The sequence below is a fragment of the Phoca vitulina genome, unplaced genomic scaffold, assembly GCF_004348235.1.
Source record: "Phoca vitulina isolate PV1807 unplaced genomic scaffold, GSC_HSeal_1.0 scaffold84, whole genome shotgun sequence".
NCBI classification, from domain to species: domain Eukaryota; kingdom Metazoa; phylum Chordata; class Mammalia; order Carnivora; family Phocidae; genus Phoca; species Phoca vitulina.
Window position 1 is genome coordinate 1,083,230 of NW_022589787.1, and position 24,830 is coordinate 1,108,059.

At 59.5% G+C, this 24,830-nt stretch overlaps 1 protein-coding gene and 15 non-coding genes across 20 annotated transcripts in view; all 16 read left to right on the forward strand.

Annotated features, from left to right (window-relative positions):
* The window catches only part of LOC116626176, a 31,808-nt gene extending 16,413 nt beyond the window's left edge, over positions 1 to 15,395 (forward strand). The window contains exons 7-14 of one of the 5 annotated variants that reach the window (XM_032395381.1): positions 2,512 to 2,585; positions 3,955 to 3,999; positions 5,098 to 5,223; positions 7,286 to 7,330; positions 8,961 to 9,005; positions 10,621 to 10,665; positions 12,585 to 12,629; positions 13,750 to 15,395. In XM_032395381.1, the coding sequence (XP_032251272.1) occupies positions 2,512 to 2,585; positions 3,955 to 3,999; positions 5,098 to 5,223; positions 7,286 to 7,330; positions 8,961 to 9,005; positions 10,621 to 10,665; positions 12,585 to 12,629; positions 13,750 to 13,766 (442 nt within the window). In that variant the 3' untranslated portion in view covers positions 13,767 to 15,395. Of the gene's footprint in view, positions 1 to 129; positions 2,586 to 3,447; positions 3,575 to 3,954; positions 4,000 to 5,097; positions 5,224 to 7,285; positions 7,331 to 8,453; positions 8,582 to 8,960; positions 9,006 to 10,122; positions 10,239 to 10,620; positions 10,666 to 12,077; positions 12,126 to 12,584; positions 12,630 to 13,749 lie in introns of those variants that run through there. The other 4 variants (XR_004298190.1, XR_004298191.1, XR_004298192.1 and 1 more) reach the window with 4 other exon arrangements.
* On the forward strand, positions 313 to 393 carry LOC116626250. The gene has a single exon (XR_004298240.1). It is a non-coding gene; the product is annotated as a small nucleolar RNA SNORD115 (small nucleolar RNA).
* On the forward strand, positions 1,976 to 2,056 carry LOC116626241. The gene has a single exon (XR_004298232.1). It is a non-coding gene; the product is annotated as a small nucleolar RNA SNORD115 (small nucleolar RNA).
* On the forward strand, positions 3,630 to 3,710 carry LOC116626232. The gene has a single exon (XR_004298224.1). It is a non-coding gene; the product is annotated as a small nucleolar RNA SNORD115 (small nucleolar RNA).
* LOC116626264 lies at positions 5,279 to 5,359 on the forward strand. The gene has a single exon (XR_004298253.1). It is a non-coding gene; the product is annotated as a small nucleolar RNA SNORD115 (small nucleolar RNA).
* On the forward strand, positions 6,961 to 7,042 carry LOC116626245. The gene has a single exon (XR_004298236.1). It is a non-coding gene; the product is annotated as a small nucleolar RNA SNORD115 (small nucleolar RNA).
* Positions 8,637 to 8,716, forward strand: LOC116626251. The gene has a single exon (XR_004298241.1). It is a non-coding gene; the product is annotated as a small nucleolar RNA SNORD115 (small nucleolar RNA).
* Positions 10,306 to 10,386, forward strand: LOC116626249. Its single transcript, XR_004298239.1, has one exon. It is a non-coding gene; the product is annotated as a small nucleolar RNA SNORD115 (small nucleolar RNA).
* On the forward strand, positions 12,259 to 12,339 carry LOC116626233. Its single transcript, XR_004298225.1, has one exon. It is a non-coding gene; the product is annotated as a small nucleolar RNA SNORD115 (small nucleolar RNA).
* Positions 13,926 to 14,006, forward strand: LOC116626255. The gene has a single exon (XR_004298245.1). It is a non-coding gene; the product is annotated as a small nucleolar RNA SNORD115 (small nucleolar RNA).
* Positions 15,396 to 15,581: 186 nt separating the features above from the next.
* On the forward strand, positions 15,582 to 15,662 carry LOC116626238. The gene has a single exon (XR_004298229.1). It is a non-coding gene; the product is annotated as a small nucleolar RNA SNORD115 (small nucleolar RNA).
* A 753-nt stretch (positions 15,663 to 16,415) lies between these two features.
* Positions 16,416 to 16,495, forward strand: LOC116626258. Its single transcript, XR_004298248.1, has one exon. It is a non-coding gene; the product is annotated as a small nucleolar RNA SNORD115 (small nucleolar RNA).
* Positions 16,496 to 18,091: 1,596 nt separating this feature from the next.
* On the forward strand, positions 18,092 to 18,172 carry LOC116626231. Its single transcript, XR_004298223.1, has one exon. It is a non-coding gene; the product is annotated as a small nucleolar RNA SNORD115 (small nucleolar RNA).
* A 1,633-nt stretch (positions 18,173 to 19,805) lies between these two features.
* On the forward strand, positions 19,806 to 19,886 carry LOC116626234. The gene has a single exon (XR_004298226.1). It is a non-coding gene; the product is annotated as a small nucleolar RNA SNORD115 (small nucleolar RNA).
* A 1,575-nt stretch (positions 19,887 to 21,461) lies between these two features.
* Positions 21,462 to 21,541, forward strand: LOC116626260. Its single transcript, XR_004298249.1, has one exon. It is a non-coding gene; the product is annotated as a small nucleolar RNA SNORD115 (small nucleolar RNA).
* Positions 21,542 to 23,147: 1,606 nt separating this feature from the next.
* On the forward strand, positions 23,148 to 23,228 carry LOC116626230. Its single transcript, XR_004298222.1, has one exon. It is a non-coding gene; the product is annotated as a small nucleolar RNA SNORD115 (small nucleolar RNA).
* Positions 23,229 to 24,830: the final 1,602 nt, after the last annotated feature.

Consider the following 24,830-nt stretch of genomic DNA (forward strand, 5'->3'; position numbering starts at 1 on the left):
CCCGCTGTGTGCCAGCCAGCCTCAAGCCTTCCCATGTCCTGCCATGGTTTCGGACTGTCAGCTCTTGGCTGCAGGGACAGTGCCCCAGTGCAGGATGTTTTGACACCAAGCCTACCTCTCTCTCCCCAGATCCCATCCCAGATGAAGATCCTAGTCTGAGGGTCAAGTCTTGCTAGGCCCTGCACCTGCAAAGAGCCCAACGTCTCTTGCCCCCATCCCCGCTCATCCGGGGCGTCACGCTCTAAGTAAGCACTCCAGTAAGCAGGTTCAGGGGATGGGAGAGCGCCTGCCCACATCACCACTGCCTTACTTGGGTCAATGATGAGAACTCATATTGTCCCAAAGAGAGATGATGAGCTAAAAATCATGCTTAATAGGATTACGCTGAAGCCCAATGGAGGGGACCATTCCTGGATCAGCATCCCCAGGATGTTCAGGGCTCTGGGGAACGCTGCAGCTTGGGGCTTGAGGTGACCGATCCCTCGAGGCTCCCCCTGTGGCTGTGGCCTGACTGTGGGCCTCCAGGGGCCCAAAGGGGTTAAGGCCTTCAGCCTTGCCTGGCCACTCATTCCCCCTCCCAGGACGCCTCCCAGGGAGCCATTGCTTGTCAACCCTGGTCTCTTTGTGTCTCTCAGCGGGCCATGCTGGCCAGGGTCTCAGTGCGGCCTCAACCATGGCATGTGAGTGGAAGCTCCTGTGTGTGGAGGGAGGCTGCAAATGCCTTCGTGGTGGGTTCGGGAGGCCCATGTCTGGGAGGTGGCTGCATGGGCGTCAGGCCAGGTGCCCTGGATGTCCGGAGACGGTGGACTTCTCCCTTGATGATCCGCCATTGGACCATCCCACATGCAGGGGAAGCTAAATGTTGTCAGGGTCCCTGACAAGGACCGGAAAGTGCAGAGACACTGCTGTCAGCCCACATTCAGCTGAGGGACCTAGCTGCTTCATGGTGTCCCCCATGGGACAATCCAGATGGTGGACGTGGGCCCCTTGGGGACACTAACGGCTGTCCCCCGTGGCCCTGGGCTGTTCCTGAAGCTCTGGCCCTTGGTAAGGTGTCCCTGGCTGGAGAGCTCAGAGCTCCTTTTGCATACTTTGGCTCCCAAGGGGGCAGCTGGGGAGCTCCCCTCCCCGATCCCTTTGGCCGCTGAGACAGGAAGGGCCCACTGGTCCTAGGAGGGAAATCTCGAGTCCCTGGGCGCAACAGGCAAGAGCCTGGGCCTCTCACGGCAGTATTCTAGACCTGAGGGAGTGATCACAGGGAAGAGTCCCAGCAGGTGCAGGGAGACACCCCCCTTGTACAGAGGACAGGGGATGGCCTGTCTTGCTTGCGTGCACACTTTGTTGGCCTAGCATCCATTCTTCTGGCCTGGGGGCCCTGGGGGCAGTGGTTCCCTGTGTCCTCGAGAGCACCTGACCACCTCCAGGTAACAGAGATGGCCAATGGTGGGAGGGCAAGGGCCTGGCCCTACCCACCAGGGCACACACCCTTCACGCTGGGCTGGGGGCCCACCATGTGCTACGTCTCAGGAAGCCTATGGGCCTGGCCTTCTCCGGGGCCCCAGCATCAGCAAAGCTTGGCTCCCTTGGGGGCCATGCTCTCCTTTGTTTCGGGGTCCAGGTATGGGCATCTCTGCTCCTGTAGCCTACCCCTTCCTTGCGTTCCTCTGCCGTGTGCTGGGCGGCCTCATGCCTTGCCACGCATTGCCAGGATTCTGGGAGTGGCAGCTCTTAGCAACAGGGGCAGGTACCCTGGAGCAGGGTGTTTTGAGAGCTGGTCTACCCCTCTCTCCCCAGAGTGTGTCCCCAATTGAAGATCTTGCCCTGAGGGCCAAGTATTGCTAGGCCCAGCACCGGCAAGAGGCCCAATGTCTCATGCCTCTCCATGCCCCCAGGATAACCTGCTCTACAGTAGGTACCCCTGATGAGCAGTTTCGGGGGATGGAGAGCGCCCACTCGGGTCGCCACTGCCTTCCTTGGGTCAATGATGAGAACTCATATTGTCTCAAAGAGAGATGATGACCTAAAAATCATGCTCAATAGGATTACTCTGAGGCCCAATGGAGGGGCCAATCCAGGATCAGCATCCCAAGGATGCTGGGGGCCCTGGGGGAGCGCTGCAGTTTGGGGCTTGAAGCAACCGATCCCTTGAAGCTCCCCACATTGGTTGTGCCTTACTGTGGGCCTCAAGGTGCCCACAAAGAGATCAAGCCTTCGGCCTTGCCTGCCGACCCATTCCCCCTTCTAGGACACCTCCCAGGGAGCCATTGCTTAGCAACCCTGGGCTCCTTGTGTCTTTCACTGGGCCATGGTGGCCAGGGTCTCTGTGCGGCCTCAACCATGGCAGGTGATTGGAAGCCACTGGCTTGGCGGGAGGTCTCAGACACCATTGGGGTTGTTTTGGGAGGCTGGGTCTGGGTGGCGGCCGCATGGGCATCAGGCTGGGAGCCCTGGATGTCAGGAGAAGGAGGACTTCCCCCTCAAAGGTCCACCCTTGGATCATTCCACATGCAGGGGAAGTGAAATGTTGGCCAGTTCCCTGACAAGGACCAGAAAGTGCAGGGACGACGCTGTCAGCCAACTATCAGGTGAGGGCTCTTGCTGCTTCATGGTGTGCCCCATGGGTCTGTCCAGATGGTGGATGTGGGCCCCTTGGGGCCATGGCGGCTGTCCTTCTCAGCCCTGGGTTGTTCCTGAAGCCACAGGAGTTGGCAAGATGCCCCGAGCGTGAGAGCCCCGAGCTCCTATTGCATGCACCTGACTCCCAAGGAACTTGGTCCCTCTTGTGGCAGCAGGAGAGCTTCCCTTCCTGATACCTTGGGCCACTGAGACTGGATAGGGCCCGCCAGGCCTTGGAGGGGAATCGAGAATCCCTGGACGCAACAGGTGATGGCCCTGGGCCTCTCTCTGGGGCACTCTAGTCCTGAGGGAGTCATCCTAGGGAAGAGGCCCAGCGGGTGCAGGAAGAGGCCTCCCCTGCATGGTGGACAGTGGGCGGCCCTCCTTGATTGGGAGCACGTGTTTGGCCCGGCACTCATTCCTCTTCTTTGGAGGCCCTGGGGAAGCACCTGCCCATCTCCGGGTGCAACAGATGGCCAGTCCATGGGATGGCGAGGGCCTGGCCCTAGCTACCACAGTATGCATACTTCATGCCCGGGCCTGCGCCCACAGCGTGCTACCTCTCAGGAAGCCTGTGTGCCGGGCCTTCTCCTGGTGGCAGCATCCGCAACACTTGGCTCCCTCGGGGGCGACCCTCTCCGTTGTTAAGGGTCCAGGTATGGGAATCTCTGCTCCTGTAGCCTGCCCCTCCTTGCGGTCCTCTGCCATGTGCTGGACTGCCTAATGCCTTGCCATGCAGAACCAAGCTTTCAGAACTGGCAGCTTTTGGCAGCTGACACAGGTGCTCCACAGCAGGACATTTTGACACCTAGACTACTACTCTCTCCACAGATCCTGTCCCTAGGCAAAGTTCCCGCCCTGAGATTCAAGTCTTGTTAGGCCAAGCCCTGGCAGGAATCCCAACGCCTTGGGTCCCCACCCCCCACCAGGGCATCCCACTCTGCAGTAAGCACCCCGGGTAAGCAGGTTCGGGGGGCAGGAGAGGGCTCGCTGGCGTCGCCATTACCTTGCTTGGGTCAATGATGAGAACTCATATTGTCTTGAAGAGAGATGATGACCTAAAAATCATGCTCAATAGAATTACGCTGAGGCCCAATGGAGGGAATCATGCCAGGGTCAGCATCCCGAGGATGCTCGGGGCCCTGGGAGAGTGCTGCAGATTGGGGCTTGAGGCAACCGTTCCCTCAAGGCTCCCCACTGTGGCTATGAACTGACTGTGGGCCTCCAGGTGCCCACAAGTGGATCTAAACTTCGGCCTTCTCTGCTGACCCATTCTACCTCCAAGGACACCTACTGAAAGCCATTGCTTTGCAACCCTGATCTCCTTGTGTCTTTCAGAGGACCATTGTGGCCAGTGTCTCTGCACAGCCACAAACATGGCAGGTGAGTGGAAGCCACTGCACTTGGAGGGAGGCCGCAGATGTCGTTGGGGTGGGTTATGAGGGAATATGGCTGGAAGCCCTGGATGTCCGGAGAGGGTGGACTTCCCCCTTGATGGTCCGCCCTTGGGCCATCCCACATGCAGGGGAAATGAAAGATGGGCCGGGTGCCTTACAAGGACTAGAAAGTGCAGGGACGCCGTCATCACCCAGTTCAGCTGAGGGATCTTGCTGCTTCATGGTGTTCCCCATGGGCCCATCCAGATGGTGGACATGGGCCCTGTGGGACCACTGGCGGCTGTCCCCCTCAGCCCTCGGCTTTTGCTGAAGCCCTAGCACTTGGCAAGGTGTCCTGGGTGGAAGAGCCCAGAGTTCCTGTCGCATGTACCCGACTCCCAAGAAGTTTGGGCCCCCTCAGGGCAGCTGGGAGCTCCCCTCCCTGATCCCTTGGGCTACTGAGACAGCAAGGGCCCACCGGGTCTAGGAGGGGAATCTCAACTTCCTGGGCACAACAGATGATGGCCCTGGGGCTCTTGCCCTGACACTCTAGATTTAATGGAGTTATCGAGGGGAAGAGACTCAGCAGGTGCAGGGAGAGGCCCCCCACTGTGTGACAGGCAGTGCACTGCATGCCTTGGTTCCATGCACATGTTTGGCCCAGCATCCATTCCTCTGCCCTGGGGACCCTGGGGGCCATGGCTTCCCATGTCCTCGAGGGCACCTGCCCTCGAGGGTGTCACAGACAGCCAATCTGTGGGAGGGTGAGGCCTTGGCCCTACCTAAAAGGACAAGATCCCTGCATGCCATGCCTCGCTCCCAAACTGTGCTACCTCTCAGGTAGCCTGTGTGCCGGGTCTTCTCCTGGGGTGCAGCCTCAGTAAAGCTCGGCTCCCTCAGGGGCCGCGCTCTCCATTGTTTCGGGGTCCAGGTATGGGCATCTCGGCTCCTGTAGCCTGCCCCTTTCTTGCAGTTCCCGCCGTGTGCCGTCCAGCCTGAAGCCTTGCCAGGCAGTGCCACAATTTTGGGACTGGCAGCTCTTGGCCGCAGGGGTATGTGCCCCGGAGAATGGCATTTTGACACCAGGCCTACCGTCTCTCCCCAGGTCACGTATCCAGACGAAGATCCCACCTTGAGGACCATATCTTCCTAGGCCCAGCCCTGGCAACTGGCCCAACATCTCCTGCTCTGACACCCTCCAGGGTAATCCACTCTACAGTAAGCTCCCCCGGTAAGCAGAGTCAGGGGACAAGGGAGTGCCCCCCTGCATTGCTACTGCCTCCCATGGGTGAATGATGAAAGCTCATATTGTCTCAAAGAGAAATGATGACCTCAAAATCATGCTCAATAGAATTACGCTGAGTCCCATTTGCAGGGTCCATCCCGAGGTCAGCATTCTGAGGATGCTCGGGGCCCTGGGGGACCACTGCAGTTTGGGGCTTGAGGTGACTGATCCCTCGGGGGTCCCTGCTGTGGCTATGGACTGACTGTGGGCCTCCAGGTGCCCAAAGGTGCTCAGGCTTTTGGCCTTGCTTGCCGACTTATTCCTCCTACCAGGACGCCTCCAAGGGAGCCATTGCTTAGCAATCCTGGACTCCTTGTGTTTCTGTGGTCTGTGGTGGCCAGGGTCTCCATGTGGCCTCAACCATGGAAGGTGATTGGAAGCCACTGGGCTTGGAGGGAGGCCGAGAAGCCATAGGGGTGGGTTCAGGAGACTGGTATCTKGGTGGYRGCTSCATGGGCTTAGGGCTGGTAGCYCTGGATTTACAGTGAGGGTGGACTTACCTCTTGAAGGTCCACCCTTGGGCCATCCCACCTGCAAGGGAAGGGAAAGTTTGGCCGTGTCCCTGACAAGGACCGGAAAGTTCAGGGACACCGCCGTCAGCCCACGTTCAGCAGAGAGCACATCCTGCTTCATGTTGTGACGCATTGGCCCATCCAGATGGTGGACCTGGGCCCCTTGGGCCACTGGTGGCTGTCCCCCTCGGCCCTGGGCTGTTCCTGAAGCCCTGGCCCTTGCCAAGGTGACCCAGGTGGGACAGCCCAGAGCTTCTGTCACACGCACCCAACTCCCAAGGAACTTAGGCCTCCTCGGACCAGGTGGGGAGCACTCCTCCTTGATCCCTTGGGCTGTCAAGGCAGAAAGGGCCCACCAGGCCAAAGAGGGGAATCTTGAGTTCCTGGGTGCAACAGGCGATGGCCTTTTGCCTCACACAGTGGCCCTCTAGACCTGAGGTAGTGATCTCAGGAAGAGGCCCAGCAGATACAGGGAGAGGGCCCCCCTGCAAGGGGGGCAGTGGGCAGCATGACCTGGTTGCATGCATGCAGTTGGCCCTGTATCCATTCCTCTGCCCTGGGGACCCTGGGGCTGTGGCTCTCCATGTCCCCGAGGGCACCTGCCAAGCTCGGGGTACGACAGATGGCCAATACATGGGAGGGCGAGGGCCTGGACCTACCTACCAGGGCACGCACCCTTCATGACCGGCCCCACACCCACAGCTTGCTACCTCTCGGGAAGCATGTGTGCTGTGCCTTCTTCTGGGGGGCAGCATCAAAAAGGCTCATCTCCTTCAGGGACCACGCTCTCCGTTTTTTTCAGGGTCCAGGTATGGGCATCTCTGCTCCTATAGCCTGCCCCTTCCTTAGAGTCACCCACTATGTGCCGGTCGGCCTAAAGCCTTGCCATGGGATGCCAAGCTTTCGGGACTGGCACTTCTTGGCTGCAGGGGCATGTGCCACGCAGCAGGGTGTTCTGACACTTGGCATACCCCTCTCTTCCCAGATCGGATCCCCAGACAAAGATTCCTCCCTGAGGGCCACATCTTGCTAGGCCCAGCCCCTGCAAGAGGTGCAAAGTCTCATGACTCCATCTATGCCCCACCCCGGGGCATCCCGCTCTACAGTAAGCACCCCAGAAAGCAGGTTCAGGGGACAGCATAACGCCCGCTGCGTCGTCACTGCCTTGCTTGGGTCAATGATGAGAACTCATATTGTCTCTGAAGAGAGATGATGACCTAAAAATCATGCTCAATAGGATTACGCTGAGGTCCAATGGAGGGTACCATGCCGGGGTCAACATCCCAAGGTTGCTTGGGGTCCAGGGGGAGTGCTGTAGTTTGGAGCTTGAGGTGACGGTTCCCTCGAAGTTCCCCACTGTGGCTGTGGTCTTTCTCTGGGCCTCCAAGTGCCCAAAGGTTCTCAGGCCTTCGACCTTCCCTGCTGACCCATTCCCCCTCCCAGGACACCTCCTGGGGAGCCATTGTTTAACACCTGGTTCCTCTTGTGTCTTTCAGTGGGCCGTGGTGGCCAGGGTCTCTGCATGGCCTCAAACATGGTAGGTGAGTGGAAGCCACTGGGCTTAGAGGGAAGGGGCAGATGCCATTGGGGTGGGTTCGGGTACCTGTCCCTGGATGGCGGCTGCATGGACATTGGACTGGGAGCCCTGGATGTCTGTAAAGGGTGGACTTCCCCCTTGACTGTCCACCCTTGGACCATCTCATGTGCGGAGGAAGGAAATGTTTGGGTGGGTCCCTGACAAGGACCGGAAAGTGTAAGGGCACCAGCGTCAGCCCACGTTCAGCTGAGGGCTCTTGCTGCTACATGGTGTGCCCCATGGGCCCATCCAGATGGTGGACGTGGGCCCCTTGAGCCACTGGCATCTGTCCACCTGGGCCCTGAGCTGTTCCTGAAGCACTGGTCCTTGGCAATTTGCCCCGGGCAGGAGAGCCCAGAGCTCCTGTCGCATGCACTTGACTCCCAAGGAGCTTGGGCCCACTTGGGGCAGCTGGGGAGCTCCCCTCTTGATCCCTTGGGGCGCATAGACAGGAAGAGCCCACTGGGCCTAGGAGGGGAATCTTGAATCCCTAGGTGCAACAGGCGATGGCACTGGGCCTATGGTCGCAGCACTCTAGACCTGAGGGAGTGATCCCAGGAAGAGGCCAAACAGGTGCAGGGACAGGGTCCCCCTGCATGGCAGACAGTGGATGGCATGCCTTGGTTGCGTGGACGTGATTACCCTGGCATCCATTCCACTGACCTTAGGGCCCTGGGGGCCATGGATCCCCATGTCCTCGAGGTCACTTGCCCAACTCCAGGTGCCAGAGATGGCCAATCTGTGGGAGGGCGAAGGCCTGGTCCTACCTACCAGGGAATGCACCCTTCATGACAGGCTCCCCGACCACAGTGTGCTACCTCTTGGGAAGCAGTGTGCCAGGCCTTCTGGGCAGCAGCATCGGCAAGGCTCAGCTCCCTCAGGGGCCACACTCTCCATTGTTTCAGGGTCCAGGTATGGGCATCTCTGCTCCTGTATCCTGTCCCTTCCTTTCGGTCCCCCAATGTGTGCTGGCAATTCTCACAACTTGCCATGTGGCACCAGGCTTTCCAGACTGGCAGCACTTGGCCACAGGGACAGGTGCCCCAGTGCAGGACATTTTGACAGCTGGCCTACCCCTCTCTCCCCAGATGCCATCCCCAGATGAAGACCCCGCCCTGAGGTCCAAGTCTTCCTAGGCCAAGCCCCAGCAAGAGGCCCAACATCTCGTGCCATCGCTCCCCTCCCAGGGCATCCCATTCTACAGTAAACACCCAGGGTAAGCCGGTTCAGGGGATGGGAGAGCACCTGCCTGCATTTCCATTGCCTTGCTTGGGTCAATGATGAGAACTCTTATGTCTTGAAGAGAGATGATGACCTGAAAATCATGCTCAAAAGGATTACACTGAGGCCCAATGGAGGGGACCATCCCTGGGTCAGCATCCAGAAGATGCTCGTGGCCCTGGGGGAGAGCTGCTGTTTGGGGCTTATAGTGACTGTTCCCTCGAGGCTCCCCGCTGTGGCCGTGGTGTGACTGTGTGCCTCCAGGTGCCCAAAGGTGCTCAGGCCTTCTGCCTTGCCTGCCGACTCATTCCCCCTCCCAGGACGCCACCCAGGGAGCCATTGCTTAACAACCCTGGTCCCCTTGTGTCTTTCAGTGGGCCGTGGTGGCCAGGGTCTCCATGTGGCCTCAACCATGGCAGGTGAGTGGAAGCCACTGGGCTTGCAGGGAGGCCGCAGATGCCATCAGGGTTGGTTCGGGAGGCCTGTGTCTGGGAGGCGGCCCTATGGCCATCGGGCCGGGAGCCCTGGATGTCTGGAGAGGGCGGACTTACCCCTTAAAGGTCCCCCCTTGGGCCATCCCACATTCAGGGGTAGTGAAATGTTGGCCGGGTCCCTGACAAGGACCAGAAAGTGCAGGGATGCCACCGTCAGTCCACGTTCAGCTGAGGGCTTTTGCTGCTTCATGGTGTGCCCCATTTCCCATCCAGGCAGTGGACTTTGGCCCCTTGGGGCCACTGGTGGCTGTCCCTCTTGGCCCTGGGGTGTTCTTGAAGCCTCAGCCCTTGGCAAGGTGCCCGGGGCAGGAGAGCCCAGAGCTCCTGTCACATGCAACCGACTCTCAAGGAGCTTGGTCTCCTTCAGGGCAGCTGGGGAGCACCCTCCTCGATCCCTTAGGCCGCTGAAGCAGGAAGGGCTTACCGGGCCTTGGAGGGGAATCTCAAGTCCCTGAGCACAATAGGCGATGGCCCTGCGACTATCGTCGTGGCACTCTAGACCTGAGGGAGTGATCCAGAAGAGGCCCAGGTGCAGGGAGAGGGCTCTCTTGCATGGTGGGCAGTGGGCAGCATGCCTTGGTTGCGTGCATGCGGTTGGCCTGGCATCCATTCCTCTGCCTTAAGGACCCTGGGGGCTGTGGCTCCCCATGTCCTCGAGGGCACCTGCCCAGCTCTGGGTGCAACAGATGGCCAATCCGTGGGAGGGCAGGGTCTGGCCCTACCTACCAGGGTACTCACACTTCACAACGGTTCCAGCCCCCACAGCATGCTACCTCTCAGGAAGCCTGTGTGCTGGGCCTTCTTGGGGGCCAGCATCAGCAAGAATATGTTCCCTCAGGGGCCACACTCTCCATTGTTTCGGGGTTGAGGTATGGTCATCTCTGCTACTGTAGCCTGCCTTTTCCTTGGGGTCCCTGCCGTGTGCTGGCCAGCCTCAAGCCTTGCCATGCACTGCCACGGTTTCAGACTGTCAGCTCTTGGCCGCAGGGACAGTGCCCCGGTGCAGAATGTTTTGACAGTTGGCCTACCCCTCTCTCCCCAGATCCTGTCCCAGATGAAGATCCTAGTCTGAGGGTCAAGTCTTGCTAGGCCCTGCGCCTGCAAGGAGCCCAATGTCTCTTGCCCCCATCCGCGCTGATCCGGGGTGTCACGCTCTAAGTAAGCACCCCGGTACGCAGGTTCGGGGGATGGGGGAACGCCTGCCCGCGTCACCACTGCCTTGCTTGGGTCAATGATGAGAAGTCATATTGTCCCGAAGAGAGATGATGACCTAAGAATCATGCTTAATAGGATTACGCTGAGTCCCAGTGGAGGGGACCATTCCTGGATCAGCATCCCCAGGATGCTCAGGGCCCTGGGGAGTGCTACAGCTTGGGGTTTCAACTGACCAATCCCTCGAGGCTCCCCCCTGTGGTTGTGGCCCCCTCCAGGGGCCCAAAGGGTTTAAGGCCTTCAGCCTTGCCTGGCCACTCATTCCCCCTCCCAGGACGCCTCCTGGGGTGCCATTGCTTGTCAACCCTGGTCTCTTTGTGTCTCTCAGCAGGCCATGCTGGCCAGGGTCTCAGCACAGCCTCAACCATGGCAGGTGAGTGGAAGCCCCTGGGCATGGAGGGAGGCTGCAGATGCCTTCGTGGTGGGTTCAGGAGGCCCATGTCTGGGAGGTGGCTGCATGGGAATCGGGCCAGGAGCCCTGGATGTCCAGAGACAGTGGACTTCTCCCTTGAAGATCTGCCCTTGGGCCTTCCCACGTGCAGGGGAAGTTAAATGTTGTCAGGGTCCCAGACAAGGACTGAAAAGTGCAGGGATGTCGCTGTCAATCCATGTTCAGCTGAGGGACCTCGCTGCTTCATGGTGTGCCCCATGGGACCATCCAGATGCTGGACATAGGCCCCTTTGGGCCACTGGTGGCTGTCCCCAATGGCCCTGGGCTGTTCCTGAAGCCCTCAACCTTGGTAAGGTGTCCCAGGCTGGAGAGCTCAGAGCTCCTTTCACATCCATCGACTCCCAAGGGACTTAGGCCCCCTTGGGGCAGCTGGGGAGTTCCCATCCCTGATCCTTTTGGCTGATGAGACAGGAAGAGCCCACCCGGCCTAGGAGGGGAATCTCGAGTCCCTGGGTGCAACAGGCTATAGCCCTGGGCCTATCACAGCGGCACTCTAGACCTGAGAGATTGATCTGAGGGAAGAGGCCCAGCAGGTGCAGGGAGATGTCCCCCTTGTACGGCAGGCAGTGGGCGGCATGCCTTGTTTGCATGCACATCTTGTTTGCCCAGCATCCATTTCTCTGCCTTGCGGGCCCTGGGGGCAGTGGCTCCCTATGTCCTCAAGAGCACCTGCCCAGCTCTGGGTGCCACAGGTGGCCAACAGTGGGAAGGCAAGGGCCTGGCCCTACCTACCAGGGCATACATACTGCACACTGGGCTGCATGCCCACTGCATGCTACCTCTCAGGAATCCGATGTGCCGAGCCTTCTCCTGGGGGCCAGCATCAGCAAGGCTTGGCTTCCTTGGGGGCCATGTTCTCCATTGTTTCCGGGTCCATGTATGGGCATCTCTGCTCCTGTAGCCACCCCTTCCTTGTGTCCCTCCGCCGTGTGCCGGGCGGCCTCACGTGTTGCCACGCATTGCCAGGATTCCGGGAGTGGACCCTCTGGGACGCAGGGGCAGGTACCCTGGAGCAGGGTGTTTTGAGAGCTGGCCTACCCCTCTCTCCCCAGATTGCATCCCCAGTTGAAGATTCAGCCTTGAGGGCCAAGTTTTGCTAGGCCCAGCACCAGCAAGAGGCCCAACATTTCATGCCCCCGCACCCCCACTGGGCATCCTGCTCTACAGTAGGCACCCCTGAGGAGCAGTTTAGGGGATGGAGAGCACCCCCTCAGGTTGCCACTGCCTTCCTTGGGTTATGCGGCACCAGGCTTTCAGACTGGCAGCTTTTGGCCACTGAGGCAGGTGCCCCACAGCCCGACATTTTGACACTTAGCCTACGACTCTCTCCACAGATCCTGCCCTAGACCAACTTCCTGCCCTGAGTTTCAAGTCTTGCTAGGCCAAGCCCCAGCCGGAATCCTAATGTCTTGGGACCCCATCCCCCACAGGAGCATGCCACTCTGCAGTAAGCACCCTGGGTAAGCAGGTTCGGGGGGCAGGAGAGGGCTCGCCGGCATCGCCATTGCCTTGCTTGGGTCAATGATGAGAACTCATATTGTCGCGAAGAGAGATGATGACCTAAAAATCATGCTCAATAGGATTACGCTGAGGCCCAGTGGAAGGGACCATCTCAGAGTCAGCATCCTGAGGATGCTCAGGGCCCTCAGGGAGTGCTGCAGTTTGGGGCTTGAAGCGACCGATCCCTCAGGCCTCACCGCTTTGGCTGTGGCCTGACTGTGGGCCTCCAGGTGCCCAAGAGGTGCTCGGGCCTTCAGCCTTGCCTGCCGACCCATCCCCCCTCCCAGGATGCCCTCCGGGGAGCCATTGCTTAGCAACCCTGGTCTCTTTGTGTCTTTCAGTGGGCCTTTGTGGCCAGGGTCTCAGTGTGGTCACAAACATGGCAGGTGAGTGGAGCCACTGGGCTTCGAGGGAGGCCATAGACGCCATGCAGAGTGGGTGCGGGAGGCCTGTGTCTGGGGGCGGCCACATGGGGGTTGGGTTGGGAAACCTGGATGGTCGGAGAGGGTGGATTTCCCCATTGAAGATTTGCCCTTGGGCCATCCCAGGTGCAGGGGAATCGAAAGATTGGCCGGGCCCCTGACATGGAGCAGAAAGTGCAGGGATGCCACTGTCAGCCAGCGATTAGCTGAGGGACCTCGCTGCTTCACGGTGTGCCCCATGTGCCCATCCAGATGGTGGATATAGGCCCCTTGGGGCCACTGGAGGCTGTCTCCTCGGGCCTGGGGTGTTCATGAAGCCCCGGACCTTGGCATGTTGTCCTGGGCGGGAGAGCTCAGAACTCCTGTCGCATGCACCCGACTCCCAAGGAGCTTGGGCCCCCTCGGGGCAACTGGGGAGTTCCCCTCTCCAATCCCTTGGGCTGCAGAGACAGGAAGGGCCAACCTGGCCTAGGAGGGTAATCTTGAGTCCCTGGGCACAACAGGCGATGTCCTTGGGCCTATCATCATGTCACTCTATATCTGAGGGAGTGATCCCAGCGATGAGGCCCAGCAGGTGCAGGGAGAGGGCTCCTATGCAGGGCGGGAATGGCGGCATGCCTGGTTGCGAGCACGCTGTTATCCCGGCATCCATTCCTCTGCCCTTGGGACCCTGAGGGCCATGGGTCCCCATGTCCCCAAGGGAACCAGCCCAACTCCGGGTGTCAGAGATGGCCAATCTATGGGAGGGCGAGGGCCTGACTGTACATACCAGGGCACCCACCCTTCATGCCTGGCCCAGAGTCCACAGCGTGCTACCTCTCTGGAAGGCTGTGTGCCGGGCCTTCTGGGGGGCAGCACAGCAAGGCTCGGCTCTCATGGGGACCACGCTCTCTGTTGTTTTGAGGTCAAGGTATTGGCATTTACTCCTGTAGCTTGTCCCTTCCATGCAGTCCCATGCTGTATGCCGCCCAGCCTCACACCTTGCCATGTGGCACCAGGCTTTTCGGACTGGCAGCTCTTGGCTATAATGGCACGTGCTGCAGAGCTGTGTGGTTTGAAACCTTGCCTACACCTCTCTCTCCAGATCCTGTTCCCAGATGAAGATCCTGCCCTGAGGGCCATTTCTTCCTAGGCCCAAGCACTATAAGACACCCAACGTCTCGTGCCCCCACCCCCCCAGGCATCTGCTCTACAGTAAGCACCCCAGTAAGCTGGTTCAGGGAGGGGTGAGTGTTTGTCTGCGTCGCCACTGCCTTCCTTGGGTCAATGATGAGAACTCTTAATGTCTCGAAGAGATATGATGACCTAAAAATCATCCTCAATAGGATTACGCTGAGCCCCAATGGAGGGAATCATGCCAGTCAGCATCCTGAGGGTGCTTGGGGCCCTGGGAGAGTGCTGCAGATTAGGGCTTGAAGCAACTGTTCCCTCAAGGCTCCCCACTGTGACTATGAACTGACTGTGGGCCTCCAGGTGCCCATGAGTGGATCACGCCTTTGGCCTTCCCTGCCGACCCATTCTTCCTCCAAGGACGCCTCCTAAGAGCCATTCTTTGCAACCCCGATTTCCTTGTGTCTTTCTCGGGCCATGGTGGCCACTGTCTCGGTGCAGCCACAACCATGGCAGGTGAGTGGAAGCCACTGCATTTGGAGGGAGGCCACAGATGTCATTGGGGTGGGTTGTGAGGCCCATGTCTAGGTGGCTGCCGCATAGGAATATGGCGGGGAGCCCTGTATTTCCGGAGAGGGTGGACTTCCCCCTTGAAGGTCTACCCTTGGGTCATCCCACATGCAAGGGCTGGTTCCCTTACAAGGAGTAGAAAGTGCAGGGACACCACTGTTACCCAGTTCAGCTGAGGGATCTTGCTGCTTCAAGGTGTGCCCCATGGGCCCATCCAGATGGTAGACGTGGGCGCCTTGGGACCACTGGCAGCTGTCCCCCTCAGCCCTCAGCTGTTCCTGTAGCCCCGGCACATGGCAAGGTGCCCTGGGCAGAAGAGCCCAGAGTTCTTGTCACACGCATCCAACTGCCAAGAAGCTTGAGTCCCCTTGGGGCAGCTGGGAGCTCCCCTCCTTGATCCCTTGTGCTGCTGAGACAGCAAGGGCCCACCGGGACTAGGAGGGGAATCTCAAGTCCCTGGGCACAACAGGCGATGGCCCTGGGGCTCTTGCGCTGACACTCTAGACCTGATGGATTTATCCAGGGGAATAGGCTCAGCAGATGCAGGGAGAGGCCCCCTACTTGGGCAGCAGGCGGTGCACTACATGCCTTGGTTGCGTGCATGTGTTTGGCCCAGCATTTATTCCTCTACCCTGGGGACCCTGGGGGCCATGGCTCCCTGTGTCTTCGAGGGCAGCTGCCAGGCTCAGGGTGCAACAGATGGCCAATACGTGGGAGGGCAAGGGCCTAGACCTACCTACCAGGGCATGCACCCTTCACGACGGCCCTGCACCCACAGCGTGCTACCTCTCGGGAAGCGTGTGTGCCATGCCTTCTTCTGGGGGGCAGCATCAACAAGGCTTGGCTCCTTCGGGGGCCGAGCTCTCCTTTTTTTGGGGCCCAGGTATGGGCATCTCGGCTCCGTAGCCTGCCCCTTTTTTGCGGTTCCCACCATATGTTGGAGGGCCTCACGCCTTGCCCTGCAGCACCAGGATTTCAGGACTGGCAGCTCTTGGCCGTAGCAGTAGGTGCCCCAGAGAATGGCGTTTTGACACCAGGCCTATCCTCTCTCCCCAGATCACGTACCCATACGAGGATCCTGCCCTGAGGGCCAAATCTTCCTAGGCCCAGCCCTGGCAACTGACCCAACGTCTCCTGCCCTGACACCTTCCAGGGTAATCTGCTCTACAGTAAGCTTCCCCGGTAAGTGGATTCGGTGACAGGAGAGTGCACACCCACATCGGTACTGCCTTGCTTGGGTCCATGATGAGAACTTATATTGTCTCAAAGAGAGATGATGACCTAAAAATCATGCTCAATAGGATTACGCTGAGGCCCATTGGCAGGGTCCATCCCGAGGTCAGCATCCCGAGGATGCTCGGGGCCCTGGGGGAGCACTGCAGTTTGGGGCATGAGGAGACCGATCCCTCGGGGGTCCCCGCTGTGGCTATGGTCTGACTATGGGCCTCCAGGTGCCCAAAGGTGCTCAGGCCTTTGGCCTTGCCTGCCGACTAATTCCCCCCACCAGGTCGCCTCCCAGGGAGCCATTGCTTAGCCATTTGGGACTCCTTGTGTCTTTCCACGGGCCATGGTGGCCAGGGTCACTGTTCGACCAGCCCCGCGCCCACAGCATGCTACCTCTCAAGAAGCATGTGTGCCGTGCCTTCTTCTGGGGGGCAGCATCAACAAGGCTCGGTCCTTAAGGGACCAAGCTCTCCGTTTTTTTGGGGTCCAGGTGTGGGCATCTCTGCTCCTATAGCCTGCCCCTTCCTTGTGGTCAACTGCTGTGTTCTGGCTGGCCTAAAACCTTGCCATGCGGTGCCAGGCTTTTGGGACTGGCACTTCGTGGCTGCAGGGGCAGGTGCCACGCAGCAGGGCATTCTGACACCTGGCCTACCCCTCTCTCCCCAGATCATGGCCCCAGATGAAGATTCTGCCCTGAGGGTGAAGTCTTGCTAGGCCCAGCCCCTGCAAGAGGCTCAAAGTCTCGTGACTCTGTTGCCCACCGGGGTATCCGGTTCTACACTAAGCACCCAAGAAAGCAGGTTCGGGGGATGCATTGCACCCTCCTGCGTCATCACTGCCTTGCTTGGGTCAATGATGAGAACTCATACTGTCTCGAAGAGAGATGATGACTTAAAATCATGCTCAGTAGGATTACGCCGCGGCCCATTTGTAGGGTCCATCCTGAGGTCAGCATCTCGAGGATGCTCGGGGCCCTGGGGGAATGCTGCAGTTTGGGGTTTGAGGTGACCAATCCCTCGGGTGTCCCCGCTGTGGCTATGGTCTGACTGTGGGCCTCCAGGTACCCAAAGGTGCTCAGGCCTTCGGCCTTGCCTGCTGACTCATTCCCCCTACGTGGACACCTAGCAGGGATCCATTGTTGGCAATCCTGGACTCTTTGTGTCTTTCCACAGGCCGTGGTGGCCAGGGTCACAGTTCGGCCTCAACCATGGCAGGTAATTGGAAGCCACTGGGCTTGAAGGGAGGCTGAGATGCCATAAGGGTAGGTTTGGGAGGCTTGTATCTGGGCAGCAGCCACATGGGCTCGCGCTGATAGCCCTGGATATAAGGAGAGGGTGGACTTACCTCTTGACAGTCCGCCCTTGGGCCATCCCACCTGCAAGGGAAAGGAAAGTTTGCCTGTGTCCCTGACAAGGACCTTAACGTGCAGGGACACCGCCCTCAGCCCACGTTTAGGTGAGGGTTCGTGCTGCTCACGTTGTGACACATTCGCCTGTCCAGATGGTGGACCTGGGCCCCTTGGGCCACTGGCTGCTTTCCCCCTCAGCCCTGGGCTATTCCTGAAGCCCCGGCCATTGCCAAGGTGACCCGGGTGGGACAGCCCAGAGCTTCTGTCCCACGCACCTACTCCAAGGAGCTTGGGCCTCCTTGGACCAGCTGGGAAGCTCTCCTCCCTGATCCCTTGGGCTGTCAAGACAGAAAGGACCCACCAGGCCAAGGAGGGGAATCTTGAGTTCCAGGATGCAACAGGCGATGGCCCTGGGCCTCTCGCAGCAGCATTCTAGACCTGAGGTAGTGATTCTGGGAAAAGACCCAGCAGGTGTAGGGAGAGGGCCTCCTGCAAGGGGGTCAGTGGGTGGCATGACCTGGTTGCATGCATGCGGTTGGCACAGTATCCATTCCTCTGCCCTGGGAACCCTGGGGGCCGTGCCTCCCCATGTCTTCGAGAGCATCTGCCAGGCTCGGGGTGCAACAGATGGCCGGCCAATCCATGGGAAGGCAAGGGCCTGGACCTACCTACCAGTGCATGCACCCTTCACGACCAGCCTCATGCCCACAGTGTGCTACCTCTCGAGAAGCGTGTGTGCTGTGCCTTCTTCTGGGGGGCAGCATCAAAAAGGCTCAGGTTCTTCAGGGGCCAAGCTCTCCGTTTTTTCAGTGTCCAGGTATGGGCATCTCTGCTCCTATAGCCTGCCCGTTCCTTGTGGTCACCCGCTGTGTGCCAGCCTGCCTAAAGCCTTGCCACGTCATGCCAGGCTTTCGGGACTGGCACTTCGTGGCTGCAGGGGCAGGTGCCACGCAGCAGGGCGTTCTGACACCTGGCCTACCCCTCTCTCCCCAGATCACATCAGCAGACGAAGATTCTGCCCTGAGGGCGAAGTCTTGCTAGGCCCAGCCCCTGCAAGAGGCTGAAAGTCTCGTGACTCTGTTGCACACCAGGGCATCCCGCTCTACACTAAGCACCCCAGAAAGTAGGTTCAGGGGACGTCATAGCACCTGCCTTCGTCGTCACTGCCTTGCTTGGGTCAATGATGAGAACTCATATTGTCTCGAAGAGAGATGATGACTTAAAAATCATGCTCAATAGGATTATGCTGAGGCCCAATAGAGAAGACCATGCCAGGGTTAAATTCCCAAGGTTGCTTCGGGTCCTGGGGAATGCTGTAGTTTTGGGCTTGAAGTGACGGATCCCTTGAAGATCCCTGCTGTGGTGGTGGCCTTACTGTGGACCTCCATGTGCCCAAAGGGACTCAGGCATTTGACCTTCCCTGCTGACCCATTATCCCTCCCAGGACACCTCCCGTGGAGCCATTGCTTAGCACCTGGTTCTCCTTGTGTCATTCAGTGGGCCGTGGTGGCCAGGGTCTCTGCATGGCCTCAAACATGGCAGGTGAGTGGAAGCCACTGGGCTTGGAGGGAAGCGGCAGATGCCATAGGGGTGGGTTCGGGTGGCCCGTGTCTGGGTGGCGGCGCTATGGACATCAGACCGGAGGCCCTGGATGTCTGTAGTGGGGAAGTCCACCCTTGGACTATCTCACGTGCAGAGGAAGGAAAAGTTTGCGTGGGTCCCTGACAAGGACTGGAAATTGTAAGGGTGCCAACAACAGCCCACATTCAGCTGAGGGCTCTTGCTGCTTCACGGTGTGCCCCATGGGCCCATGCAGATGGTGGATGTGGGGGTCTTGGGCCACTGGCGTCGGTCCACCTCGGCCCTGAGCTATTCCTGAAGCCCCGTCCATTGCCAAGGTGACCCGGGTGGGACAACCCAGAGCTGTTCCTGAAGCACTGGCCCTTGGCAAGTTGCTCTGGGCAGGAGAGCCAAGAGCTCCTGTCACATGCACTCGACTCCGAAGGAGCTTGGGCCCACTCGGGGCCGCTGGGTGCCTCCCCTACTGATTCCTTGGGCTGTGGAGTCAGGACGAGCCCACTGGGCCTAGGAGGGGAATCTCAAATCCCTAGGCACAACAGGCGATGGCACTGGGCCTATGGTCGCAGCACTCTAGACCTGAGGGAGTGATCCCAGGAAGAGGCCAAACAGGTGCAGGGACAGGGTCCCCCTTCACGGCGGACAGTGGGAGGCATGCCTGGTTGCGTGGACATAATTAACCTGGCATCCATTCCTCTGACCTTGGGGCCCTGAGGGCCGTGGTTCCCCATGTCCTCAAGGTCACTTGCCCAACTCCGGGTGTTACAGATGGCCAATCCCTGGGAGGGCTTGGGCCTGGTCCTACCCACGAGGGAACGCACCCTTCACGCCCAGCCCCCCACCAACAGTGTGCTACCTCTCGGGAAGCCTGTGTGCAGTGCTTTCTCCTGGTCGGCAGTATTAGCAAACCTCGGCTCCCTCGGGGGCCACACTTTCCGTTGTTTCGGGGTCAGGTATGGGCATCTCTGTTCCTGTAGCCTGCCCCTTCCTTGCGGTCCCCTGATGTGTGCTCACAATTCTCACAACTTGCCACGCAGCACCAGGCTTTCAAGACTGGCAGCTCTTGGCCGCAGGGACAGGTGACCTGGGGAAGGACATTTTGACACTGCTCTACCCCTCTCTCCCCAGATGCTGTCCCCAGATTAAGATCCCGCCCTGAAGTGCAAGTCTTGCTAGGCTAAGCCCTGCAAGAGGCCCAACATCTCGTGCCATCACCCCCCTTCCAGGGCATCCCATTCTACAGTAAACACCCAGGGTAAGCCGGTTTGGGAGACGGGAGAGCATCCGCCTGCGTAGCCAATGCCTTGCTTGGGTCAATGATGAGAACTCATACTGTCTTGAAGAGAGATGATGACCTAAAATTCATGCTCAATAGGATTACGCTGAGGCCCAATGGAGGGAATCACGCCAGGGTCAGCATCCCGAGGATGCTTGGGGCCCTGGGAGAGTGCTGCAGATTGGGGCTTGAAGCAACCGTTCCCTCAACGCTCCCCACTGTGGCTATGAACTAACTGTGGGCCTCCAGGTGCCCACGAGTAGATCAAGACTTCAGACTTGCCTGCCAACCCATTCTTCCTCCAGGACGCCTCCTGAAGAGCCATTGCTTTGCAACCCTGATTTCCTTGTGTCTTTCTCGGGCCTTGGTGGCCATTGTCTTGGCGCAGCCACAACCATGGCAGGTGAGTGGAAGCCACTGCACTTGGAGGAAGGCCGCAGATGTCGTTGGGGTGGGTCATGAGGCCTGTGTCTAGGTGGCTGCAGCATGGGAATATGGCTGGGAGCCCTGTATGTCTGGAGAGGATGGACTTCCCCTTGAAGGTCTGCCCTTGGGCCATCCAACATGCAGGGGAAACGAAAGATGGGCCGGGTCCCTTACAAGGACCAGAAAGTGTAGGGATGCTGCCGTCACCCAGTTCAGCTGAAGGATCTTGCTGCTTCAAGGTGTGCCCATGGGCCCATCCAGATGGTGGATGTGGGCCCCTGGGGACCACTGGCAGCTGACCCCTCAGCCCTCAACCGTTCCTGCAGCCCCGGCACTTGGCAAGGTACCCTGGGTAGAAGAGCCCTCCAGAGTTCCTGTCACATGTACCCAACTCCCAAGGAGCTTGGGTCCCCTCGGGGCAGCTGGGAGCTCCCCTCCCCGATCCCTTGGGCTGCCGAGAGCAAGAGCCCTCCGGGTCTAGGAGGGGAATCTCAAGTCCCTCGGCACAAAAGGCGATGGCCCTGGGGCTCTCGCCCTGACACTCCAGACTTAATGGAGTTATCCAGGGGAAGAGGCTCAGCAGGTGCAGGGAGAGGCACCCCATTCCCAGCGGGCAGTGGCTGCATGCATGTGCTTGGCCCAGCATCCATTCCTATACCCTGGGGACCCTGGGGGCCATGGCTTCCCGTGTCCTCAAGGACACCTGTCCTCGAGGGTGTCACAGATGGCTAATCCGTGGGAGGGTGAGGCCTCGGCCCTACCTACCAGGACAGGCTCCCTGCACGCCAAGCTTTGCTCCCACACACTGCTACCTCTCAGGTAACCTGTGTGCTGGCCTTCTCCTGGGGGGCAGCCTCAGAAAGCCTCCACTCCCTCGGGGGCCATGCTCTCCATTGTTTCGGGGTCTAGGTATGGGCATCTCGGTTCCTGTAGCCTGCCCCTTTCGTGCAGTTCCCACCATATGCCAGTGGGCCTCATGCCTTGCCATGCAGCACCAGGATTTCGGGACTGGCAGCTCTTGGCCGCAGGGGTAGATGCCCCGCAGAATGGCGTTTTGACACCAGGCCTACACTCTCTCCACAGATCACGTACCCAGACAAAGATCCTGCCCTGAGGGCCAAATCTTCCTAGGCCCACCCCTGGCAACTGGCCCAACATCTCCTGCCCAGGCACCCTCCAGGGTAATCCACTCTACAGTAAGCTCCCCTGGTAAGCGGATTCGGGGGACAAGGGAGTGCCCCCCTGCGTTGCTACTGCCTTCCTTGGGTCATGATGAGAACTCATATTGACTCGAAGAGAGATGATGGCCTAAAAATCATGCTCAGTAGGATTATGCTGAGGCCCATTGGAAGGGTCCATCCCGAGGTCAGCATCCCGAGGATGCTCGGGGCCCTGGGGGAGCGCTGCAGTTTGGGGCTTGAGGTGACTGATCCCTCAGGGGTCCCCGGTGTGGCTATATTCTGACTGTGGGCCTCCTGGTGCCCAAAGGTGCTTAGGCCTTTGGCCTTGCCTGCCGACTCATTCCCCCTACCAGGACGCCTCCCAAGAGCCATTGCTCAGCAATCCTGGACTCCTTGTGTCTTTCTGCGGGCCATGGTGGCCAGGGTCTCAGTTCGGCCTCAACCATGGCAGGTGATTTGAAGCCCTGGGATTGGAGGGAAGCCAAGACACCATGGGTGGGTTAGGAAGGCTGGTATCTGGGTGGCCGGCGTATGGGCTTCGGGCTGGTAGCCCTGGATATAAGAGAGGGTGGACTTACCTCTTGAAGTTCCACCATTGGGCCATCCCACCTTCAAGGAAAGGGAAAATTTGGCTGTGTTCCTGACAAGGACCTTAACGTGCAGGGAGACTGCCATCAGCCCACGTTCAGCTGAGGGCTCGTGCTGCTTCACGTTGTGATGCATTGGCCTGTCCAGATAGTGGACCTGGGCCCCTTGGGCCACTGGCAGCTGTCCCCCTCAGCCCTGGGCTGTTCTTGAAGCCCCGGCCATTGCCAAGATGACCCGGGTGGGACAGCCCAGAGCTTCTGTCCCACGCACCTAATTCCAAGGAGCTTGGGCCTCCTCGAACCAGCTGGGGAGTTCTCCTCCCTGATCCCTTGGGCTGTCAAGACAGAAAGGGCCCACCAGGCCAAAGAGGGGAATCTTGAGTTCCTGGGTGCAACAGGCGATGGCCCTGGGGCTCTCACAGCAGCTCCCTAGCCCTGAGGTAGTGATCCCAGGAAGAGGCCCAGTAGGTGCAAGGAGAGGGCTCCCCTGCAAGGGGAGCAATGGCGTCATGACCTGGTTGCATGCATGCGGTTGGCCCAATATCCATTCCTCTGCCCTGGGGATGCTGGGGGCCATGGTTCCCCATGTCTTCGAGGGCACCTGCCAGGCTCGGGGTGCGACAGATGGCCAATCCGTGGGAGGGCGAGGGTCTGGACCTAACTACTTACCAGGGCACGTACCCTTCACGACCGGACCCGTGCCCACAGCGTGCTACCTCTTGGGAAGCGTGCGTGCCGTGCCTTCTTCTGGGGGGCGGCATCAAAAAGGCTCAGCTCCTTCAGGGGCCAACCTCTCTGTTTTTTCGGTGTCCAGGTATGGGCATCTCTGATCCTATAGCCTGCCCCTTCCTTGTGGTTACCCGCTGTGTGCCGGCTGGCCTAAAGCCTTGCCACACAGCACTAGGCTTTCGGGACTGGCACTTCGTGGCTGTAGGGGCAGGTGCCACGCAGCAGGGCATTCTGACACCTTGCCTACCCCTCTCTCCCCAGATCATGTCCCTAGACGAAGATTCCGCCCTGAGGGCCATGTCTTGCTTGGCCCAGCCCCTGCAAGAGGCCCAAAGTCTCGTGACTCTGTCCCCGCCCCCCCCCCCACCGGGGCATCCCGCTCTACAGTAAGCACCCCTGAAATCAGGTTCGGGGGACGCCCTAATGCCCGCCTTCGTCATCACTGCCTTGCTTGGGTCAATGATGAGAACTCATATTGTCTCGAAGAGAGATGATGACCTAAAAATCATGCTCAATAGGATTACGCTGAGGCCCAAAGTAGGGGACCATGCCGGGGTCAACATCCGAAGGTTGCTTGGGGTCCTGGGGGAGTGCTATAGTTTGGGGCTTGAGGCGATGGATCCCCCGAGTTCCCTGCTGAGGCTGTGGCATTTCGATGAGCCTCCAAGTGCCCAAAGGGCCTCAGGACTTCGAACTTCCCTGCTAACCCTATCTGCCTCCCAGGACAGATCCTGGGGAGCCATTGCTTAGCACCTGGTTCTCCTTGTGTCTTTCAGTGGACCTTGGTGTCCAGGGTCTCCATACGGCCTCAAACATGGCAGGTGAGTGGAAGCCACTGGGATTGGAGGGAAGCAGCAGACGCCATTGGGGTGGGGTCAGGTGGCCCGTGTCTGGGTGGCTGCACTTGGACATCGGACTGGGAGCCCTGGATACCTGTAGCGGGTGGATTTCCCCCTTGAAAGTCCGCCCTTCTACCATCTCACGTGCAGGGTAAGCAAGGGTTTGCGTGGGTCCCTGACAAGGACCGGAAAGTGTAAGGTCACCAATGTCAGCCCACGTTCAGCTGAGGGCTCTTGCTGCATCATGGTGTGCCTCATGGGCCCATCCAGATGGTGGACGTGGGCCCCTTGGGCCACTGGCATCTGTCCACCTCGGCCCTGAGCTATTCCTGAAGCACTGGCCCTTGGCAAGTTCCCCTGGGCAGGAGAGCCAAGAGCTCCTGTCACATGCACTCGACTCCCAAGGAGCTTGGGCCCAATTGGAGAAGCTGGGGAGCTCCCCTCCCAATCCCTTGGGGCACATAGACAGGAAGAACCCACTGGGCCTAGGAGGGGATTCTTGAATCCCTAGGCGCCACAGGCGTTGGCCCTGGGCCTATGGTAGCAGCACTCTAGACCTGAGGAAGTGATCCCCGGAAGAGGCCAAACAGGGGCAGGGACAGGGTCCCCCTGCACAGCGGACAGTGGGCAGCATGCCTTGGTTGCATGGACGTGATTACCCTGACATCCATTCCTCTGACCTTGGGGCCCCCGGGGGCTGTGACTCCCCGTGTCCTCGAGGTCACTTGCCCAACTGCGGGTGTCACAGATGGCCAGTCCCTAGGAGTGCGAGGGCCTGGTCCTACCTACAAGACAACGCACCCTTCACACTTGGCCCCTTGCCCACAGTATGCTACCTCTCGGGATGCCTGTGTGCCAGGCCTTCTCCTGGGTGGCAGCATCAGCAAGGCTCGGTTCCCTTAGGGACTACATTCTCCATTGTTTCGGGGTCCAGCTATGGACATCTCTGCTCCTGTAGCCTGCCCCTTCCTTTCGGTCCCCCAATGTGTGCTGGCAATCCTCACGACTTGCCACACGGCACCAGGCTTTCGGGACTGGCAGCTCTTGGCCACAGGGACAGGTGCCCCAGTGCAGGACATTTTGACAGCTGGCCACCCCTCTCTCCCCAGATGCCATCCCCGAGATGAAGATCCCTCCCTGAGGTCCAAGTCTTGCTAGGCTAAGCCCTGGCAAGGGGCCCAACATCTCGTGCCATCGCCCCCTTCCCGGGGCATCCCATTCTACAGAAAGCACCCTGGGTAAGCCAGTTTGGGGGATGGGAGAGTGCCCCCCTGCATCACCATTGCCTTGCTTGGGT